General features: G+C 33.8%; 1 protein-coding gene and 1 long non-coding RNA gene across 11 annotated transcripts in view; one reads left to right on the top strand and one right to left on the bottom strand.

Annotated features, from left to right (window-relative positions):
* The window catches only part of BLTP1 (bridge-like lipid transfer protein family member 1), a 235,966-nt gene extending 223,068 nt beyond the window's left edge, over window positions 1-12,898 (top strand). For 8 of the 9 annotated variants that reach the window (XM_077140153.1, XM_077140154.1, XM_077140146.1 and 5 more), the window contains 5 exons: window positions 483-686; window positions 3,422-3,616; window positions 4,047-4,181; window positions 6,524-6,689; window positions 9,042-9,787. In XM_077140153.1, the coding sequence (XP_076996268.1) occupies window positions 483-686; window positions 3,422-3,616; window positions 4,047-4,181; window positions 6,524-6,689; window positions 9,042-9,258 (917 nt within the window). In that variant the 3' untranslated portion in view covers window positions 9,259-9,787. Of the gene's footprint in view, window positions 1-482; window positions 687-3,421; window positions 3,617-4,046; window positions 4,182-6,523; window positions 6,690-9,041; window positions 9,788-12,361 lie in introns of those variants that run through there. The other variant, XM_077140145.1, reaches the window with a different exon arrangement.
* The window catches only part of LOC143666373 (uncharacterized), a 61,637-nt gene that overhangs the window by 31,036 nt on the left and 16,764 nt on the right, over window positions 1-13,837 (bottom strand). For both annotated transcript variants that reach the window (XR_013167568.1, XR_013167569.1), the window contains exon 2: window positions 4,039-4,162. This is a non-coding gene — a long non-coding RNA (uncharacterized LOC143666373). The remainder of the gene's footprint in view (window positions 1-4,038; window positions 4,163-13,837) is intronic.

Here is a 13,837-nt window from a genome sequence, read left to right as displayed (position 1 = left end):
ACCTATTTCTGAACTTGCCATCTTGCTCCCTGTTTCTTACTTAGGCAATTAAAGCTTCTGTTGCTGTGCTGGTCATGGTCATAATAGTAGTAGTTACAAATATTATAAAAACATAAAAGACACAGTGGTAGTATGAGGAAATTGACAGTTCAGACTATATTGTAGTCTTTATGGGTGAGGCTTTACTTTATGCCTCTATATTTACAGTGACAAATCCAGTTCCTTTTAGCTATAATTGCCTACATGATGGTTCTTAATGGTGAAGGAAGAAATGTTTGCTGCTTTTAATCTTCTTGGGAGATAAATCCAATTATAAATAAAAGAAAGGAAAATTTGTGGTTTTTTCTTGGTTATCTATTCCTCATTTTTATAGCTTTCCCTGTCTATTTATGACTTAGCTAAATCTGTTGGTCTGGAGCCATAACTACTTTCTTGCATCTAAATATAATTACTTAAAAAAAAACTTTTTTTTTCCCCTCTAGGTTCTATTGATCATTCTACATACATTGTACAAACATTGGATTTTCATCTAGGTCATAATACCATGGTCACCAAACCATGTGGTGCTTTGGAAAGTCCTATGGCAACAATAACTAAGATAACAAGGCGTCGCCATGAAAATCCACCCCATGGAGTAGCAAGTGTCAAAGAATGGTTCAATTATGTTACAGCTACAAGGAATGAAGGTTAAACTTTTGATTCTTTGGAAAGATTTATTTCATTTTGTTTTTCTATTTTGGATTCTGTCGATTGTGTTTAAAATTTAAATGGAGGTTGAGTTTTGATTTCTTTAATTAAACAAATTTCACTTTACTTCCTAAACAAGGAACAATTATTTAGTAGGTGATTTACCCCCTCTGGAAATAAAACATCCCATTATTGTGGGATGTAACAGAAAACATTCAAAATAAAATTGGCTTTAACTAAAATTAAACTAAGTTACTTATTTAAATTTTTTTTTTACTTTTTATTAATATATATTCATATACCATGTAGTCATCCAAATAGTCATCCAAAGTATATAGTCAGCAGTTCACAGTTTCATCACACAGCTGTGCATTCATCATCACAATCAACTTTTCTTTTTTGTGAAAAATAACATATATACAAAAAAGCAATAAATTTCAAAGCACATCACAACAATTAGTTGTAGAACACATTTCAGAGTTTGGTATGGGTTACAGTTCCACAATTTTAGGTTTTTAGTCCCAGTTGCTCTAAGATACTGGAGACTAAAAGAAATATTAATATAATAATTCAGCAGCCATACTCATTTGTTAATCCCCACCTCCACCATCACCTTTGATTTTTCTCCCACTCTTTAGGAGTATTTGCGCTAGGCCCATTCTGTGTTTTTCATGTTGGAAGGGGCTGTCGATAATATGGGAGAGGAGGATGAGACTAGCTGATGTTCTGGAGAGGCTAGCCCCTCTGCATTCAGGACTTATCTTGTCCAGGGACCCATCTGGAGTTTGTAGGTTTGGGAGAGTTACCCTAGTACATGGGAACTTTGTAGACTCTTATGTATTGCCCTAAGTATTCTCTAGGATTGGCAGGAATGGTTTTTATTGGGGTTCGGCAAGTTATGATAGGAAACAACGTATAACTTAAGCTTACATATGAGCGACCTCCAGAGTAAACTCTCAATTCTGTTTTGAACTCTTTCAGCCACTGATACTTTATTAGTTACACTTCTTTCCCCCTTTTGGTCAGGATGGCATTATTGATCCCAAGGTGCCAGGGCCAGGCTCATCCTTGGGAGTCATCTCCCACACTGCCAGGGAGACTATGACCCTTGGATGACATGTCCCATGTAGCAGGGAGGGCACTGATTTCAGTTGCAGAGTTGGGCTTAGAGAGACTGAAGCTACATCTGAGCAACAAAAGAGGTCCTCCAGACGTAACTGTTAGGCATACCTATAGGTAGGCTAAGTTATCTGCTATCTACATAAGCTTCCAAAGAGCAAATCTCAAGATCAAGGGCTTGGCCTACTGATTTTAGTGTCCCTCATGTAAACTAAGTTACTTTTTATAATTGGGAAAATACTTTTGTAGTAAAGCTAAGGAAATCTGGGAAAGTTTATTATACAACTAAATAATAGAATTCCATAAATTTAAGGTTCAGATCTGAAATGAAATAACTTTATTCCCATCAAGTGAGAAATTTCAAGAGAGTGATTTCAAAGAGTTTTCTCATTTTGTTAGATTCACCAGTTTTGTAATAATGGGGAACGTTTATTTTGTGGTTGCTTTTGGGTTTTAGTGTACAGCATTGCTTTTATCAATCATCTCATCTAGAATGGATAGTTGACTAGATCGAGACATGTTAAAATGAATATTTTACTTTAAAAAGTCCTGTCAAATGGAAAAGATGGCAATTTGTGCCACATGGAGAATGGCTACCATGGAATAGGAGATCCCAAAGATTAGAGATTGTTAAAAACTGTTCTAAGAACAAAATATAAGAAAGTAAATTATAAGATTATGCCTTTTTTACATATTGTTTCTCTAGGAATTGGGGAGGAGACCCTTTTTGATTGGGATGCTGTGTAAGGGCTATTAGCATACTGCACCACTGTTTGTGTACCTAAAAATGCTCATTTTTATTGAGATATCTTAGTTTACTAGAGCTGCCGTAACAAAGCACTACAAACTGGCTGGCTTAAATGGCTTAAAACAATAGCACTTTACTGTCTCACAGTTCCAGAGGCTAAAAGTCCAAAAGCAGGTGTTCAGCAGGAGCATGCTTCCTCTGAAGTCAGGAGGGAAGCTCTTCTAGCTTCCGGTGTTTCTAGCTACGCCCAGTGCTGCCAGCCATCGCGTGGCGTGCCTGTCTGTGTCTAGGTTTCGTCTTTTTCTTCCAAAGGCATCAGTCATTTTGAATGCAGGGCCCCCAGTATGATCTTACGTGAACTTGCCTGATTTTGTCTGTTACACCTTATTTCCAACTAATGTCACATTCTGATGTACTTGGGGATTAGAATTTCAACACATCTTTCTTTGGGGTATGTAATTCAACCCCTAATTGACAGTCATAGTCTAACCATAAAACATGCTGGGAAAAACCAGGACATCTACTTGATTACATGGTCAAGATCATATTTAATCCCAAATTTTATAGAAGTGGAGGGCTGACTCTACAGAGATTTTTGGGCTTAATTAAATTCTTAAGTTCAGTCATGGATTCAATTGAGAATAATAATTATTTTAAAATCAGAGAACCCAAAAACAAAATTTAATAGACTAACCAAAATCACATTACAAAGCCTTGGTCATAAGAATATGTACTATATTCTATTTTTTTTTAATGTGATTCTTTATTTTCTAACTGGTAAGATGAGATAATTTCTCACATACCTTGAAATGTATATGCCTATTGGTTTGACTTGATTCTTCATTATCTTTATTGTTATGCATGTAGAGCTGAACCTACTACGCAACGTTGATGCCAATAATACTGAGAGTAGCACTACTGTGAAGAATTCTAGTTTGTTAAGTGGATTCAGAGGAGGTTCTAGCTACAATCATGAAACAGAGACTATCTTTGCATTACCAAGGATGCAGCTTGACTTTAAATCCATTCATGTTCAAGAACCACAGGAACCTCCTTTACAGGGTACGTGGATCCATAATCTTTAGCTTTTACAGTTACTAAGAAATTTCTAAGAAAAGTTTCAACTACTGCTATTTTCCCACAGATTATTTTGTAATACTAATGTAACAAAGAAATTGGTTTTCTTCCCAGCTACATGACCTCTGGCAAATTACATAACCTATTTATGCCTCTTTTTCCTCAGTAAAATGGGAAAATAATTATAGGACTTCATTTGTAGGGCTATTATGAGGAATAAATGATACATACTGGGAAAGTGCTTAGTAAACTATGATCGTCAACATTATTTTATAAGTCACATATAGAAATTCCTCTCTTATCTGTGGTTCCATTTCAAATGGATACATAGACATATGTAAATCCTTTGTTAATGGGAAGAGAAAGGAACTTATGTCGCTAAATCTGTTACTATAAAAGAACTATACCATTGCAGATGCCAACTTGAAGCCAAAGGTAGAATGTAGTGTGGTGACAGAGTTCACTGACCACATTTGCGTGACTATGGATGCTGAGCTCATCATGTTTCTTCACGATTTAGTGTCAGCTTACCTTAAAGAAAAAGAAAAAGGTGGGTAGCATATTCTCTTGTTTTTTTTCCCCCAACTTTAGGAAATGCAGCTGTGCATGCCATTTATGTGGATTTTCAAAGTCTAGGATAAAATGAGTGGAAATGTCTCCTTCCTCTATGAGTTGCAAAAACTGATAACATATTAGTAAAATTATTTAGCAGACTTAATATCTGCTAGGAACACACTTCACTCTTTTACTAACCATATTTCACATTGATGGTATTTCATACTTTACAAAGTGTTATATACATTATTTTATGTACATGATCAGTTAAGCCTTGTAGGATAGCAAAGTACAAAAGAAAACTGTACTTTGTATTCTAGCAAAGTACAAAAGAAAACTGCTTTAAGGAAATACTGCAAATAAAAAAAAATGAAATGACTAAAGAACTACACAATAAAGTAGCACAATTACATACATAATTGGAAGGGAATACTGAACTGAATAAGAAGATTGATCTATTTGGAATATAGAGAATATTTTCTTTTTAAAAATAAATTTAGATTTCAGTGGCAGCATTCTGTTTTTATGAGCTGGCCAACATTGGTTTATATACCAGTGTTTGCCCACTAAGAAATATGCGGTGGCCCTAGTGTCTGTATGGAATTTGTTGAATGTATTATGGTGTGTCTGTACAATGGAATATTCTGTAGCTGTTTAAAAGAATGAGGTAGTCTGAAATGTAGGATATGAAATGCTCTCCCAGATATTTGATGATTTGTTCATTCAGTAAATACAGTATCTTTAGTATGTGAAACAATAGATTTTAAAAATTGTTTGCAATAAATACAGTTTATCAGGTTACACTGTAAATTATGGTACTTTAGAAGGAAAAATACATAAAATGTCTTATTTCTTAGAGATGTCTTAGAGAACCATCTTGATAAATGGTTCTTGAGTAAAGAAAATGGATTATCAAAAGCCCATGTAGAAAGAGTGCAAATACAGCATAGCACAGATTGAACTGCTCTTCCATTTAGATGTGCCAAAAATTCTGTGAGACAGTAAAATCAGTAATGATGCCTGGGAGAAATATATCAGACCTTAGTGAAACATCAAATAAACTGATTAAAACTAGATAATAAGCAGGATTTCATTGAATTCAGTCTTCACATAAAGCACCTATATACATATATATATATATGTGTGTATATATATGTATATGTGTAAATTTATATGTGTGTGTATATATATATATCAGTCCATTTATATGATAATCCTTTTGTTTTTTCCTCTGCCTTAATATGAAAACTTCATGTGGGGCAGTGCAAAGGTAGCTCCGTGTCAGAATTCTCGCCTGCCATGCTGGAGACCCGGTTTGGTTCCTGGTACCTGCCCATGTGAAAAAAAAACATAATGTGGAGAAAAATAAATCTTAGGAAAACCCGTGAAGTTTGGAATTCTTTTCTAAGCTTCCTAGATTAGGAAGCTCGCCAGATTTCTTTCTTAACCTCAGATACAAAATGAACCTTTGTCATTGTATGAAATGCTATATCAGTCTTGGTCTGCCACAAATTCTATTTCTAAGAACTCTCTCTATATAAAACATTGTTAAACATAATTGCAGTTGGAAGAGAGGGATAAGGACAGTTTTTTTGGACGTACAATTACAAAGTGTTGTTACCTGTGAGGATTTAAATTATAAATAAAAATATTTTCATACCTGTAAATATGGTTTGTTATTACAAACTAAAAGCAAATGGTTTGGGCCAAAATAATCATACACATCCTGAGAAAATTCTTAATATCATGTTAACTTGAACCAGAATCAACATATTCCAGGAACATCAAGATAAATTGTACAACCATAACCACCACCAATTAAAAACAAAAGCACAGTAACTGAAGGCATCTAGGTTTTTATTAAGTGTGGTACGGCCACTTCATACCAAGGGTTATTCTAAGTTCTAATTCCCAACCAAGTTACGACCAGAGCTATTAAATGGAAATCATATTACCTATTTAATCAAGTGCCGTGTGACTGATTTGTATTTTGAAAACTTGCATCCTAAGAGAAATGCCTGTATTTAATTAAATAAGATCATATGAAAGCTATTCATGTGTGTCCTATGCCTCCTATCAAATAAATCTCAACATTCTTTACCATTAGTTTTAGGCATAGAAGCATGTGTAAAACATATGCTATTACCCCAAAATAAATGATGACATGCTATTTCTAATTTTGTGAGAGAGTAAAATAACATTGCCATTCTGTTTTTCTCCAAGAAATAACAGTAATTTCTACTGATTCACAGCCTATTTTAAATTATTACTTTTTAGGAAATGTAATAAATTTATAAGGTGTATATTTCTAATACTAATCTGTCATTTTCTTTATAGCCATTTTTCCACCTCGGATTTTATCTACTCGACCGGGACAGAAAAGTCCTATCATTATACATGATGACAGTTCCAGTGATAAAGACAGAGAAGACAGCATCACTTACACTACTGTGGACTGGAGAGATTTTATGTGCAACACTTGGCATCTAGAACCCACTCTTAGGTGAATAGTGGATACATATATTTTACCCCATAGTCTGTGGACTTACTACCAGAAAAAAAGTTTATGAATAAGGTAGCAGGTTAAATATGGTTTACGAAAAAATATTTTTAAAAGTAAGCCACTTGTAACTGCTGACTCATTTTCTGCCACTCCTTTCTGCTTTTGAAAGTGCTTTTAGTTGAGGCAAACTAAGTGCTTACAAACACTGAAAATAGTTCAGAGCCGATTAGCTGTCTACTGGGTAAACTTCTGCCAGTTAATCACTGAAATATAGGAATAACCCCTCTTCCACTGTTCTCTCCTTTTTTCACTTTCTCACCAGGATGATATTTTCAGTGTTTTGCTGTGGCTAGAGTAACTGTTATTTGGTTACTTAGTTTGGGAAATTATAGAAGTTATACATCATCACTAAGGTCTGTTACAGTTTCTCACTGTACATACATCCTGACTGTAATAGAACCTACAAAGTCACCGTGCCCTTCTGTCTGCATTATAAGCAATGTGAAAACCATGTCCGAAATGTCTAATTTAATGCTGTCAGATCCATGTACCTTTTATTGTGTTCTACTACAATCAGGCTCCCAATTATATCAGTTTGTTTTTCTATAAAAATCTCTAAAGTACTTTCTAATTTTATTTTATTTATGATTGCTGCTCTAACTAGTTGTACTGGCTTTTATCTTGTGACTTAACACTCACAGGCTTCTTATATTTCTTCCTTTTCCTCTCATCTGCTTTGTTAATCAAATTGTAAAATGTCCAAATCCTGGAGAACAGTATCTAAAGAAGTCCATCACACCCCAGCACATTCCACAAAACGATGCAGATTTAATATATTTTAGATAAAGTTATTATTCAGACACAGTTATGCCACAAAATGATTCCAAAATAACAAAATCTTCATTATGTAATGAGGTGGAAAGTAGTAATTTAATGTCAGTAATTTGTATTCATTACAATTTCATGTAACCCAATAAAGAAACACTTGAATATAAATAATACTCATATTCATGAGAAATAGTAACAATGTCTGTACTCAGGAGCAGTATTAAAATACTGCAAATGTCCTGTTGCGGAAAACCTTTTTGGAAAGTCTGTTTTGTATTTGTAAATCTAAATAAATATAATTGAAATCTAAATAAATATAATGGAAATGATGAGTGAATATAATTAAACTGAATATGAAATGAATTTAATTTACAGTGAGTATTAGGACAGTTAAATTTGCCATAAATATATTCTTTATCAAACTAACAAGAGTTAACTAATTAAAGAGTAATAGTGGAGAGCATGGTAGTGAGCTCTGGCCCTAAGCCCAGCTTCATGAATTAGTTAGTAGCTGAGTGACTTTGGCCAAAGGACCTAACCTTTCTCTGCTTCTTTTGCCTTATATTGAATAATTTGGAAACAGTTATTTTCCGCTTTGTTGTGTTGTTACACTGGTTAATTGGGTTAATTAATGCAAAGTGCTTATAACTATAGGAGTTAAAGAGATCAGTGCTTAATTAGCCCTCTTTTCCCACCTGAGTTCAGGACCAAATAATAGCTTTAATACTGATAAAGCTGATACCAAAGAATGTGGCTTGGATGTCTGCCAACAGTGACTTCCTGCTACAAAGCCCACCTTTGAACTTAACTTACAGGGCTTCAGTGTTGCACAGCTCACAGGTAAACCCCTGGAACTGTGTAGTTAGCAGCCCCTCCCACCTGGCCGCAAGCCACACTGAACACTGTCTAGCTAATTTCTTTAGAGATCTGCCCCTGAAAATACTACAGACTAGGGGAACAGACAAAAATAAGTGGCTCCCAAAAGAGCGAGGAGGGTACTGCATTACACTACTTAGTTCCTCTCTTAACCTTGCCAATCAGGTAAATCATGGATTAAGGCAGAGAATAAGCCATGAGTGATTCATTAAGGGCTCTTCCTCCATTCTGAAGGAAAAACTGGAGTAGGGAGAAAATGGTTTGTTCAAACTTGTATACCACTTAGCACACTCTTGGTGAATATATGACAAATGCTTGTGAAATCTTTTAGAATTAATGAGATGTCCTTTTAAATGTTTAAGATAGCCATGTAACCAAGTAGGCCTAAAATAAATCAACAGGAATGAAATTTGATAACTCTACACCTGTGTTTAGTAGGCTCTTAAGATACTTTATTTACACATTTTTTAAATGCTATTTTTGTAGCAAATCCAGGAATTGTAGAATAGGTCATTTAAATGCAACTATTGAAAATGTTGTGTTTGTGAGCATATTATGGAGGCTTAATGGTTTCTAATGAACCTACCTTCTGGACTGTGCTATAATATTTCATTCCTTAATAATTATTATTATTTACAATTATTTTAGATTAATTTCTTGGACTGGAAGAAAGATTGATCCAGTAGGTGTTGATTATATTCTTCAGAAATTGGGCTTTCATCATGCTAGGACTACTATTCCTAAATGGCTTCAGAGAGGAGTCATGGACCCACTGGACAAGGTTCTCTCAGTTCTTATCAAGAAGCTCGGAACTGCACTACAGGATGAAAAGGAAAAGAAAGGAAAAGACAAAGAAGAACACTAAAAAGTCACTTTATCGGTGAACAAATTTTGATTGTGTCCGTTAAGTTTATTACACTGGAGTGTTTTGGATTTTTTTTTGTATAATCAAATTATTTTAAATATGACTTTAAAAGAATTCTAACTCTGTGGCCATTATATTAAAAGTCTGTAAGTTTACCTGTTTATTCTAGCTCCACCATTCCGTATACAATGAAGTATTGCATGGTAATGTATATTTTGTGAAAAATAGATTAAAAGATATAAACCTACTTCTTAGGATTTATAATTGTATTATGTGCAATATGATTCCTGCGTCTTTAAAATATTTTCAGAATAACTGTGAATTTTTGTTTTTGGCCATAACTTTCTAAAAAAATGTTGTTGATAATGTGATTTTTTTTGGGGGGGAGATATTAATTGCTTTTTCTTTTTTCAATGTAGACTTGTATAAATATCTATTTGTATATAGTTTGAGTAATTGTGATATGATTGCAAACCACTAAAATACTGTTTGTACCTATTGTAATAAAAAGTCACAATAATTGGTTTCAGCCTGTAGCTGCGTTTATGTCTTTCTTGATAGCTTACTTCATAATTAATAAATTATGTCATAGTTATTTAATGCCTTCATAGAAGATGATTAATACTTACAAAAATTACAGCTCAAGGAGGGTACAATCAGGGAGAGCACCATCAGAGGCTTCAGAAGTATTAGGTGTGGTGGGTACTCAGCTATTAATTTGTATACTATATTCCTTACCTATATGTTTATATGTATTTTTGTATATATGAAATAATACATAGTAAAAATATTTTTTAAAAAGTTAAGATCTAAACTATGATGTATTAATGACAACTTAGGTTCTTAATCTAGACAAGTCAGCACAGTCAGTTTAAAGATCAGATAAAGAGTAGAACTGGAGAACCCAGAGCCAGCAAATACCTCAGGAAAGCCTGAGGTCTGGAGCAGACACTTAACATTTAGTTAGTTAAAGCAGGATTATCTCTGATAGGTAACTAAGATCCAGAAGAGCTAAGATACTCGGCCAAGGTCTTACACCTAATAAGTGTTGGTGGGAGGATTTGAATTGCTGTCTAAAGTCACACAGCAACTTAATAAAACAACTAAAATTTAAACCTTAGTGATTAAATTCCTAGTTTTGTCTCCTTTCTGCAAGGCCCTCTTACCTATCATCCGCCTGATATCTGAATCATCCTAACTCTATAGTTGGAGGTTAAAGATTTGTTCTTTCTCTTGGTCAAATTCACCAGAGATGCAAATCTTACACCTACTCTGATTCTAGTGTCTTGAGGTATTACTGCCAGAAAGTTACATCATAAAGTAACTAAAATTTAAAGAAATTAGCTCCATATTTGAGTCTCACAACAGGTATTAATTCTGCTCCAAAGAAACAGTATATCAGTAGTACTAAATGATAAAAATTTCTCATACTTTCAAAATTACTAATGTTATGTGAACTTACCAATAAATGGCACACATAAACATTTACCCTTTTTCTGACACTTATAATAATGCTATAAATATAAAACAACACTCTGAAATAAATCTGTTTAGTATTTTTGTGGCTCAATTTGACAAAGTTATGAGAAAACAGCACATTCATGCATTGCTGGTAGGACTGTAAATTGGTACAGACCCCATGAAGTAGGTTAAGCAACAGATGTAAAAATTAAAAAGGCATATCCTCCCTTACTGAACAGTCTCATACTGGATATAGTTGTGTATGTATGAAATAATTATACAAGAATGTTCAGTGTAATAAAAACTGGAAATAATTCAAATGTCCATCAACAGAACCCAGGTCAAATAAAACGACATCAATTCAGTAGAATCATATGCAACTGTAAGAAACGACAAAAACAAGGGTTATCTCTAAGATTTGTTCTTCAATATAAAAAAAAGTAAGATAGAGCCAGCTATCTGGATTACAAAGTTTCTGGATAGTCTATCAAAATTATTTTCATGTACCTTGTTCTACTCCAGTAATTTACACAATTCTACTCCAGTAATTTACACAATATATCTAAAGAGTCTTTAAAATTCCAAAAATATGTAATAAAACCTGAAGGATTTTGTTCTCATGTTAAGACTGTGATTCTGCTCATTTTAGAGTTGTGATTCACGAATTATCTATCATGAAGAACCAATTGTTAAAATTTCCAGTCTGCCATAGATCAATACTCTTGTAAAATACAGAAACTCAAAATAGGAAATGAAAAGAAAAAAAAGGAAAAGACACTGAAAATACAAGCTCAAGCTTTTAAATTACTTTCAATTTTATTATTAGTTTCAAGTGTTAGATACTATCAAATACTGTAAGAATTTTTAAATACATTTTCAATTTCTGTACTTGTCACAGAACAGTAACAGTTCACAGAATAATCCAAGGTCCATGGATGATATTTTAAGTATCTGCTTAATATACTTAATATTTAAGTATATATACTTAAGTATACTTAATATACTTAATCTGCTTAATATACTTAATATACTTTTATAATATACTTAATATACTGCTTAGAACATTCTTCATCTTCACTCTGGAGTAAATTTTTTTATTAATTAAAAAAAATTAACAACATTTAGAAATCATTCCATTCTACATATGCAATCAGTAATTCTTAATATCACATAGATGTATGATCATCATTTCTTAGTACATTTGCATCGATTTAGGAAAAGAACTAGCAAAACAACAGAAACAGATATAGAATGATACTATAGAGAAAAAAATAAAAATAATAAAAATAAAAAATAAAAAAATATAAAAGAAAGGAAAAAACAAAAAACAAACACAAACAAAAAAAAAACTATAGCTCAGATGCAGCTTCATTCAGTGTTTTAACATAATTACATTACAATTAGATAGTATTGTGCTGTCCATTTTTGATGGAGTAAATTTTGATAAACTAAACCTGACTGCTTATGTGGGCAGTCACTTTCTATGAACAAGTGATAGTGCCATATTCAGAATGCGTATGCCCTGTGTAGCTGACAGATGTGGAGAGACTACATTTGTGTATGTGTGTGTGTGTTTTTTCTTTTATCTCCCTGATACATTTTTAAATGAGTAAAGGAGGGCCTTTTTTATTCTTTATTTCAGATCTCAGGAAGAGAGGATCCTTAGCCAAAGGTGTTCTCTGACAGATAATTCCACAATCCTCCTTCGAGAAATACTTGATAAATTTTGGGTTTGTAAGTTTTATCTGTTTTACCTGTTTAGATGAGAGTCAAGCAACTCAAGGCCAGGAAAGGCTTTGAACTCAAGTTCAGGTAAGATGTGACAAAACCTCAGGAAGGCACTTCCAGCACCATCAGATGTTGGGAGGCATGTTTTGAGTATGGTACTTTTAAAGGACCCTTAAGAGAGCAAATGCTGTGAGGACTGATGGCAGGTACACCAATACATTAGGTGCACATCCAGTGGTCTAGATGTAGAAAGTAGTACTGGGAGATGACGACAACAAAAAAGCTAGGATGAGTATAGATCAGCTGGTCAGATCATCACGTCACCTGACAGTGAAATGTTCCAGGATAGAAAAGTCACCACACTAATTCTCCTTGAGCGCCTTTTCCCTAGTCTCATCTTTCCATTTGCAGTTACTTCCAAAAAAATCATAACCCAGTTTCTCTTTAACCTGTTTACTCATTGTTTAACAAAATAAAAATAAATACAGTAAAAGAAGACTAATGTCCATGGGTTTCACTAGTTTTATCATTAACTAGATGCAACTAGACTTAAAACAACAGTGGAATAGCCTACAGAAGATTCTGTAGTTTTATCACTTCTTTTTACTATCTCTAGCTAACATACTATATAATTTTAATTATTTAACTTCTTCTTGTCTGTTTCTCACATCCCAAAATGTAAGCTCTGGCAAGGTCAGGATTATTTCTTTTTTGTTCACTGTTGTATCCCCAGTGCCTAGAACAGAACAGAACAGTAGCACATGGTAGATACTCAATATATCTGTTGAGTAAATTAACAAGTGGATGAATGAATAGACTGAAAAGCCAGGATTAAAACAAATGTGATAGACTTCAAGTGGGGCTATAAATGAAGTTGATCTGGACAAGACTAGGGCAGATCAGAATACACGGTTAAGGATGATATCGTTCACATTTTAAAACTTCAACTTCTGTGTGAGACAAAAGGGATAGATGTTTAATTGGTGCAAAATTTCTATTTTGGGTAGTGCATTACCTAATTTAACTTATATAGTCAGTTTGGTTGAATATCATATGTACATGGAATACTGAATAGGGCATGAGATATTGTTGGTTTATCCGGGTTAGTGTGATGCCCCGAGATATCCCAGAGTAATCTGGACAGTGAATAAAGAAATATTTACAAAGTCCCCGTGGGGGACTGAGAAGAAAGGATGAAATAGTCAACTTCCCTATTTGGAGAATTTCTGATATTCTCACAAGCAGTGGGACAACCAAATCAACAGGCTGAGCCCTTGATCTTGGGATTTGCCCATATGAAACTTATTCCTGAAAAGGAAAAGTTAAGCCTACTTAAAATTAGGCCTAAGAGTCACCCCAGAGAACCTCTTTTGTTGCTCAGATGTGGCCT

The sequence above is a fragment of the Tamandua tetradactyla genome, chromosome 22, assembly GCF_023851605.1.
Source record: "Tamandua tetradactyla isolate mTamTet1 chromosome 22, mTamTet1.pri, whole genome shotgun sequence".
NCBI classification, from domain to species: Eukaryota; Metazoa; Chordata; class Mammalia; order Pilosa; family Myrmecophagidae; genus Tamandua; species Tamandua tetradactyla.
This window is presented reverse-complemented; position numbering and strand designations above follow the sequence as displayed.